This window comes from Trachymyrmex septentrionalis, unplaced genomic scaffold, assembly GCF_001594115.1.
Source record: "Trachymyrmex septentrionalis isolate Tsep2-gDNA-1 unplaced genomic scaffold, Tsep1.0 scaffold13, whole genome shotgun sequence".
Classification (NCBI taxonomy): domain Eukaryota; kingdom Metazoa; phylum Arthropoda; class Insecta; order Hymenoptera; family Formicidae; genus Trachymyrmex; species Trachymyrmex septentrionalis.
Window position 1 is genome coordinate 652816 of NW_017304438.1, and position 10304 is coordinate 663119.

General features: G+C 30.5%; 2 protein-coding genes across 4 annotated transcripts in view; one reads left to right on the plus strand and one right to left on the minus strand.

The window, feature by feature from the left end:
- Positions 1-4672, minus strand: part of LOC108756756 (cytochrome P450 6A1-like) — a 13428-nt gene extending 8756 nt beyond the window's left edge. Inside the window, exon 1 of the mRNA XM_018500784.1 lies at positions 4442-4672. The gene's annotated coding sequence lies outside the window, so the exon portion shown is untranslated. The remainder of the gene's footprint in view (positions 1-4441) is intronic.
- A 3358-nt stretch (positions 4673-8030) lies between these two features.
- Positions 8031-10304, plus strand: part of LOC108756753 — a 17301-nt gene continuing 15027 nt past the window's right edge. The window contains exons 1-3 of one of the 3 annotated variants that reach the window (XM_018500781.1): positions 8031-8218; positions 8773-8928; positions 9235-9357. In XM_018500781.1, coding sequence (XP_018356283.1) covers positions 8807-8928; positions 9235-9357 — 245 coding nt within the window. In that variant the 5' untranslated portion in view covers positions 8031-8218; positions 8773-8806. Of the gene's footprint in view, positions 8219-8578; positions 8929-9234; positions 9358-10304 lie in introns of those variants that run through there. The other 2 variants (XM_018500780.1, XM_018500782.1) reach the window with 2 other exon arrangements.

Sequence of the window (10304 nt, forward strand, 5' to 3'; positions counted from 1 at the left end):
GCAGAAAGGATCATACAAATCCTCAAACATCGTTTAGCAGCAATGATCAATGAACTATCAACAATGCAAGAAAAAGTACGAGAAATATTATTTCGTTATTGAGCAATAACAAAAGCACACAGCGAGACAATTAAACGTGAGAGAACGTTTTCCGACCGCGTTACTATGCGAATAATAGAGCACAGTGGAAGCTAGGAATTATCATTAAGAAGTTTGGATATTTCATTACATGGTAGAACTCGACGATATAAATTTAAACGACATAGTGATTAATGATGTCCAATTAGAGTCCAAGGAGAGAAGTTAACATCACCGGCACCTAAGGTATAGGAGCAGGCCACTCAAAACCAAAATGGCCAAACACTGAAGATTTAAGAGAAGTAAACTAACCGGAGCAACTTAACACAGGTCCAACGGAGATGCACACGAATAAACAAAACAGACGGGAGAGGTAAATCAGCCAATATGCAAATCTAACAGACCGCATCGTCCACCACGGTTTTTGCGAGACAATGGATGCATTGAAGCATCGCTTACTGAGCATTGCTTACTGAGCGCTCAGTGAGCTCTTGCATCTGATTGGCATATTTCATTAGATCTAGAAATATAGATCAAACAGGTACAAGAGCTCAATGAGCGCTCACACAATGTGAGCGTTATTGTGTGATGCACAACTTAGATATGTAATTTTATAGTATTTGAATAACTGATATGTACGTAAACGTCATTTTTATTCCGAATTATCAAAAATTATTTTTCATCATAACTTCTATTGTTATCTTTATTTAAAAGTATCTCTTTGGTACAATATTAGCACAACTTAACACAACCTAGCACAATCATAAAAATTAAAAATCGCAAAGTGGGGAAGCTGGTCTAGAAAATCGTTTTTTTTTTTAATTTTCTAATATATTTTTCATATTTTGACTTTAATATTCGGGCATAATGTAGTACAAACCTAGCACAATTCAGCACAATTCTCAAAATAAGCTAATTTTAAAAGTGGGGATCTAACTTCTTACAGGTGGACTTGACTTGGATTTTAAAGCAAAAAAATGATTTCTCGTTGTCTGTTTTTTGCTGTTTACTCCAATGAAAGATATAAAGATTCGAATCTGTTTACGCTAACAACTTATAAAACAACTTTTTATCTCAATAATAAACAATAATTAGGGACAATATAATCAAAATTAGTGTTACCCAAAACGTATCACGTGGAAGTTGCATAGTCGGATTCCGCAAATAGCGATCCGATGATGCATAAACATGCACCAACGTTTAAGAGACATAATTCACAATAGAGGTAGCAATACCTCACATTAAAAACTTAATCTTTTTATCCACACACACGCATGCACGCACGCACGCACGCACGCATGCACGCATGTACGCACATAAAGCATAAATCCGACTGTGCAGGTAACGCTAATGCCAGCGATGATTGCCTGGTGTGATTAAGATTAGTAGATTCAATACACCAAATGCTGTTTTACCCAAAATTGTAATTTCGAACATAAAGAACGTTAATTTAAAAATGTCATGCTTTGCTTTGGTCTCGTTCAAATCAGTAGACTCTAAAGTGTAAAACTACATTAACATCATAGGGTTTTCTCTCTCATTTTGACCGGAATAGATCGAGCTGAATAAAAACGGATAATTGTTTCAGTTTGTAACTTCATCTTTCACTTAAGTTTTTACAAAAAACTATCTGTGTCTAAAAAATGATAAAAATACCTTAAAGAGAAAACTTTGAACTTTTTTTCTCTTTTTTAACGAATGCTGTACGTTACTCCGTTCATCATTTATGAGTAGTCAAAGTCAAAGGGACTATTTTTATTTTAATGTTGAATAACTCGGTAAACAAAAATCCTATAGAGGTCAATAAAAAAATAAATTAAAGGTAAAGATTCATGCTTTTGAAAGCTGTGAATTATATTTGAGCCCCACTTCTCAATCACGGCATGAAACTGTGCAAAGTTCACAAAAAATTTTGAGATTTTAAAATTTTACGGATCTTCCTTAATCATGTAGCTCCATAAATATATCAGTCGAATCGATATTTTAAGTACAGATTTGGAAAGTAGAGATTTTAAGCTACAAAAAATATATGCTTTTTTAAATGTCTCATTTTGGCCTTATTTTTGTTACACTTTTAAAGTTTATCAATTTTTTGGAGGCGTGAGAGGTGATGCTTTAATTTCCGCGGGTAGTATATATAAAATTATGCATAATTATGTATAAGCAATTTTTTTTACATTTTTCCAAACTTATTTTTTTTCTAACACAAACAATGCGAAAATTATCCTTTTAATTACTTTTTATGTTTTCACATTACTATTATTATTTCTATTACAGTAAAAAGTAATTTTACAAAAAAAGAAAGATGTATGAACATGTATGGACACATTTCATATATAATTATATATGTTTATGAATATTTATGCGTGTTTATATATGTTTATATTCACGCATGAAAATTTTTTACCGGATATATAATCGGTTATTCGTTGATAATTTGTTAATAATCATTTTTGTTTAAATTATGTTTATGTCGTCTTTCAAATTAAATAAAGGATCAACGGAAAATCTCTTTTTTTCTTTTTAAAGTATATTCATTAATCCATAAGATAACTCCGGTCTATTATATGCCGCATTTATCAAAAACTTAATTTATTAAGTATTATTGACTATATAAAAGTTATGCGTTTCGCGGGTTTCCTCCATGTCCAGATCCATTCTTGAAATGCCAACGTTTCATGAATCTTGCAATCCACTTCATCAGGTTCTGATGAAGGGCCTACAGTAATCATTTTATGTAGAGTATAATTTATGATGGCGCTACTTAACACAGTGACAAATCGATTCAACTTACAATAATTTCATAATATTAATAGTAAGAAACTGAAATTATAACACAATAACTAATATAACATAAAGGTATGTAACAGTAGTTGCGAGAAAATTACCCCCATTCCTTCTATTTTTTTCTGACTTTTGCGGCGTAAATCCCAGCGCGGCGTATTTGTTATAGTTACCCTACAGATGTTATTAGTCTAATTTCGCGTTATTTTTGTTGTGCCCAATCGCATCAATTTGACAGGTCCAATTATAATACCGTTTTTGATATGACATTTTGGACTTTATAGCACTTTACACGGCACAATTAATATAATTATCATAAAAAATTTATCGCTGCTAATCTATTTATATGAGCGACAAGCGACATGAACACTTTTCTTTAGTATTTTGTGCTGTCTAGATTCTTAAGTCCTAGACACAATGCAAAGGAATAGCGATAGCGATAGAAATAACACGATTTCACCTATCATAAACTGTATATGTCAGTGTATCTGATTTCTGATAGGTTGAAATCATATTATTTCTATCGCATCGCTATTTCTTCACATTGTGTCTGGGGCTTTAAAGGCGTCAAAGTCCTCGCTTTCAAGCGGTGCATTTAGCAATAAAGTGAGTATAAAGTGGGGATAGGCATAACGCACACGCGGGGACACAAACCATCAACGCTCTAATAAGCTTTAATGATAATTTATCCACACATACAATGTAGGAACGAACAATAGAATGCTCACACATGTAACGGTACATGCATGATATAATGTAATTTGTCCAAATGATTGAGTCTCGTTGAATATACATTATTGCAGTGTTCAAACACCTAACTCATAACGTACAACATAATACATATTTGAGAGATATTGTGAGTAATACAGTCGATAGATATTATTTTATTATGTTATTATTTATTATGTGTAACGAAAAGAGAAGAAAAAATTGCGCCTGAAAATCGCGAAATTGATTCCTGTTCTTCTATTTAAAACACAACTCTGATGAACGTTTCTTTATCTTCTTATCTAACGGTGATAAATAGACGTATGATAAAACGTTTCTTTCATTATACTTCTTTATTATATAGTGTGAAAATAATATTACAAAATTTGCTTCTTTTTCTTTCTGAAATTATCATTTTGATATTGAAACAAGTAATAAACGTGATATATTCAAATGTACAGTAGTGTAATTTTAAATAAAAATTACGGCGATATTGCCATATAAAAACTTATACGTATTTTCTTATAAATATATTCGTAGTATTAATCCTTTGTATCATTATAAATAATACCAATTGTCGATTGTGATGTAACTGTCGCCGTTTATATCGTGTCAAATTATCGTCAAAGGAAACACAAGCAGGTATGAAATTGTTTAAAGATTATTCTTTCTAAAAAAAAAAAATGGAACAAAATGCTAAATGCATGCATTAATTTAAAAAAAAAACAACTTTAATGGGCAATTTCTTTATTTGGTAATAATGATTGAATGTGTAATGCTCTGGTTTCTTTCAACATACATAAATAAAAAAATTACAAAATTTGTATCTTTTTTTTTGAAATTGTCGATTCAATACTGTTACAAGACGTACCTGATTGTAAATAATAGTGCAATGTACTTAATTGTATCCGCAATACTGCTACGTATCAAATGGTATCAGCTCTTAGGAGAACATGTTCTAGCTTGCAACGGTCCAACTAAAGATAACACTAACTGCCGTCGTATGAGATTATGTACTATATACGCTGACACTCCAGGCTCCAACACGAGGAAATGCAGACACATATGTGAGTCATGATGAATTGTGGAAACGATATCTTCAAGATTCTTCTTTCTCCGTTAAATACGGTAGATGACTCTGCAAAAAAACAATATTCAGAAAAATCTTAATTAATAAGACAAACTCACGTACGCTCATGTATGCATATTAACATACATATACGAATTTAAGTGCTAAGTGACTGTCCAAGTGAGTTTCTGTACTAAATATTATTAATTGTTCGATCGCAAGATGCTTTGCGTATTATATTAAATGTACATACGTACATACTTTAAAACAAAAGAAAAACCATTCTTATCATTGCAAAATATTAAACAAATATTAATATAAAAAGCCGAATGAATGAGGAAAGTAACGCAAACAATAACATTTATTTATTAAATTAAACATTTAATCATCAAATAAAAATTAACAATAAAATTATAATGTCGTCATAATAAAAGCAAACATTACTTTATTTTAATGTATGGGAAACCGGGACACCAAAATCATTTTTCAAAATCATTTTTGAGTCACAAAAATTTAAACTCTTAAAAATACTTTTAAATATAAGGTAGAGCGGGACTCTTTTTCGTCCATGGGGCAATTTTGGTCAGCAATAATGTTTATGCTTCTAAACAGCGCAAGTTCAACATCTAAAGATCATGCTTACATTTTCAAGAAGCAGTACTATTTGTGCAACGTAGGTGTAAGCAAAAAAATCATGACTATCAGGTTCGCCAATGTTACTTCGAAACTGCATGTAATATATATAATGTCAAAAAAAGAAAGTATTACTAGTATAATTTACATAATATCATATTATTAATATGTATTAAAATGTAATATAAAATTTTGATATTGACATTATTATTATTTCTATTATACTAAAAAGTAATTTTACAAAAGAAAGAAGGATGTATGAAAGAAGGATGAATAGAAAAAAATTACTTATGTATAATTATATAAAATTATGCACAATTGTGTATGAGCAACTTTTTTTACATTTTTCCAAACTTGTTTTTTTCTAAAATAAACAATGCAAAAATTATCTCTCTAATTATTTTTTACGTTCTCACATTACTATTATTATTTCTATTATACTAAAAAATAATTTTATAAAAGAAAGAAGGATGAACATGTATGGATATAATTCATATATAGTATACATGTTTGTGAATATTTATGCTTGTTTATGTATGTTTATACATATTTATACATATTTATGCATGAAGAGGTTTTTACGGAGTCTCCTATTTATATATTTACATATATATAAATTTACATATACATATTTACATGTTTACAGGGTATTTGGAAAATAATGTAAATGTGATAAATCTTTCGCATAGTGGCAGAATGGACTAAACTGAGAAAAAAAGTCCTCTATCATTTTGCAATTTTCGTTATAGTTAACAAGATATTAATTGCTAAAAATTGCTGAAAATTGGTCTTCAATAATTTTTTATTCAAATACTATCAACTTTACAGAAAAACTGTAAGAGACAAAAATTATTTATTTTCTTCTTATAAAGCTCTAAGAATTTTTTTAGAATTTTTTCAGAATTTTTTAATATTTTCTCATGTTGGTAAAAAGTGAAAAAATGCAATACTAAAAAGTTGAAAAATCTTATTAACTATTTTCTTCTCAGTTTAGTCCATTCTGCTCCCGTGCGAAAGATTTATCAAATGCCATGTATATACAGACGTTAAATTCTAGAATTAAAAAGAGATGAATATGTTATACCTCGGTTAAGTTACCATGAGTTGTAAAATTGGGCCTTAGGCCGAGTTTTCATAGTCGATTATTTCGAGACCGTCTTAAGTAACGATATTCATAGTCGATTATTTCAAGACCGTCTTAAGACGTAAATGCGGTCTTTTGATTGTTTCCGTGACTTCTTAAGACTGCATTTAAGACGGTCATGAATATAAGAACGAACTATGAATACCGGTCTTAGTCACAAGAATGATCGTGACAGCTAATCAGAAGCATAAGAGAAACTATTGACGCTTCAAATTGTCTATTACTACCGCTCTTATGACTTTGAAATGAGTTTACTATCATATTGGAGACTTTTAATCTTAAGCATATACGAATAATTTTCGCATACGAAAATGATAGTTTCTTGACTGTGATTGGTCGATTGCATACAGAATTGTTATTTCCATGGTATAAAAAGGTTTGTTCGTGTCGCATGCTCCAACTAGGGAGCCTCATAGGGAGAAAGTGACAAATTTCATCACGTGAATGCCCACGTCCAATCAGGACAAGGGTCAGATGATCAGTTTTCTCCAATCTCTTCCATGTCTATGGAGCTTTGATGCCCATGTTCAATTAGAGGAGATGGGACATGTGATGCAATTTGCCACTTTCTTCCTGTGAAGCTCTCTAGCTTCAATGTGCTCCAGTTACTGCTTCTATTCATTTCAACGCATTAGAGTGAGTAAATGCTATAGAGGGAGGAACATTTTAGAGCATGTAAGAACATGCGACGCGAACAAACTTAGAATATAAAGTATTTCATAATGGTCAACAGACTAAATTAAGACAACCAATCAAATATTTGTTCTTTAGAACAACCAATCAAATGCTTATCCTAAATTTAGGACAAATTTTTGATTGGTCAAAGAATAGCCACCATGTTGAAGACGACTGCGCCAAAAAGTGAATATTGTTGTACTATATAGTTAACATTCACTTCTTCAGAGGACGGTAATACACGACAGCATTTTGCAATTACAGGTTTTGGTAAGGCACTATAATATGAGTATTCACATCTGTCATTTTTAATCCTTTTCTCACTCTCTTGTTCCTTTCCTCAATCCCTTGCTCTCTCTCAACTCCGTCACTAAATTAAGATTGAAGAGAGAACAAAGAGTGGAGGGAAAGGACTAGAAATGGCGGATGCGAATATCTATACTCCGTTCAACGAGAGAATGACCTCGGATCGGATAAAAATTCATCGTTTTGCGCAGGTCTCATAGCGTTGTACAGCGTTACATTGCCTGCTATGCACAAACCGAGGTTATTCTCTCGTTGAACAGAGTATATATTATAGTGCTCTAGTTTTGGGCCGTCATGTCCTCTCTTAGTAGTGGGATTCTCTAAACGTCTTATCGACTCTCATTGGTTGTCATAACGTGAACTGTAGATTTTCAGTACCCGTAGTGAATAACGAAAAGCAGCCTACAGTTTTCATCACAATTTCATTATTATTTGTAGGCAATTTCCCAATAAAATTGAAAAACTAGAGATTTTTGAGTTTTTTAATAAAAAACTAGAGATTTCTAGAGATTTTTGAAATCTGATTTTAAGATTTCTTCTATCAGCGAGTTAGCAATACTGTTACCTATATTGAAAAATTGCCTTTATAATCTAGGAATCTCTCTGTGATGCTCCCGGATGAAGTGGGGTTAAGTTTCTAAACGTAGTTTTGCGCAAGAGGTGAACGTAAAGAGAGGTGTTTGGTATTTTAGATCCAATTATTTTCAAGTGGCATGATCAACGTTCTTTGTTTATTTAAATTTGATAAAAATCGAATGTAATTGAAAGGACGGTAAAGGGTTTTAGCTGCTATTATGAAATTTGTAAAAAATGATAACGAGGTAATGCAATAACGAAAAATTTATATATCTTACAATATATCGAATATTATTACGATCTTCGGACGTAATTTTCCTAATTAACTTGTGAATTTCTGTCTTAACTGCGCTATATAATGCTATCTTACAAGAATGTTCTTACAGTAAGACATTGTTACATACAAAAAATATATATAAAACTATAAAAAAAAACAGCTGGAAAATATAGTTTTAATTTCAATACAAAACTTTTCAACTTTTTATTTGCACATTTATTATGAAAATAGTAATACATAAGTGTGCAAATTAAAAGTTAAAATATTTTGTATCAAAATTTTTATTTTAAATTGGACATTTCTGATTAATAAAAAAGAGATAGATTTGTTAAGAATTCTTAAAAAAAGTGCAACTTGAAAAGAATAAATATTGATCATACGAATGACAAACATTACTGTAAAAAGTCAAATTAGTGCGATAGACAGTGTGGACAGTAGTGATTCTGGGTGTGTTCTGTATCATTAAGGTTATGTTACACGTTATGGACTGACAATATCGTTCTTGATTTCGGACGTTTTTAGAACACGAGACCGTGCTCTGTAGGAAATTTATAATATGATACTACCTTTCTTTGAAGAAGATGCCTGGTGCTACTGGGTTGTTTCAGTTGGTGCTCTGCTATCATTTCTCGGTCTTGTTGCTACTTGTATCTGCAGTTGTCGACGAAATGAGAATAAGTGAGTATATTAAGGATTTGTTATTGAAACTATGATTTGTTATGATAAATTTATATTTCTAGTAATTTAAGTTATTGTAAATATTAATAATTAGGTAAATGTAAATATTATACAAAGTACTATTTTTTTGGTATGTTATTTAATAAATTAACTCTATATATACACTTATTGAATTAATAATTTGTAAATTTATACTTCTTTTTATGTAAAAATTAATCATTGTAACTATTTCTTTTGAAACATAATTTCTAAGTTAATTTAAATTAACTTTTTATTTATTGTACAATTATAATCATATTATAACAGGAATGAATTTCTGGACCTCGCTGGTACAGTAACACTGAATAATTCTGAAACAGACAATTTCGACAGAATTCTGACATTGGATGTATGCCAGGTTGTTGAGCAGGATATCAACGATGGAAAAAGGTTTCTACCTTAAAAATAAATTGGTTACTTGAAATTTTTCTTAAATACAAGAAATAAGAATGTTCAAACACTCTTGATTATTCTAAATAATTTGCTGTTACTTAATCAAAACACTGTATCTCCAGATATTTACATATCATATTATGTGTTTACTCTTGTTTAAGAAGTGATTTTAAATCAGAAGTGAACACAAAATTATTAAAGTTGCTCATTTTATTCAATTTTATATATTTTTTTTTGTATGAATTACAACTTTTTAAATCAGAGCTAGGATTTAGTTGCACATTTCGACCCATCTTCGGCTTGGTTCCTATCTCTTACTTCACCGATCGGCATTTAGACTGCACGTAGGTTGATGAAGTAAGGGGCAGGAATCCAACAACCAAGCTGAAAATCGATTGAAATGTGCAACTAAATCCTAGCTCTGTTTTAAATAATTCATGTTATTGATTGCGACAAAGGCTACATATTATTTGCTGCACAATTTTATTTTATTAAAATGTAATTAATATCGTATTCTCTTATCAGCATATAAATAACATAAGTTATTCATATATCAGCATTTAGTTGTCACTGCAATTTTCTACATTTTGTTTGTGCTTGTTGTACAATAATTTGTTTAGAAGCTCTATTAATATCTCTGTAAAAGACAAAAATTATAACGCTATCATGCAAATGTAATATATAAATATATTAATTTGATAATATGCATTTATTTTATTACGTTATATAAGGGTGAATCAGAGTAGTTGAACCCGATGAGAAAAGTTTTTTACTCTATAAGAAAATTATCGACTATACATCGATTTAATGATACAAATGCGTGGATAACATCGTGCAAACTGCTGGTATGAGCGCGAAAACAGACACGTTTAACATTGAGTTGTGAAAATTATTACAAAATTTTATTTTTATTATACGAAGATTATTTATATATATATATGTAT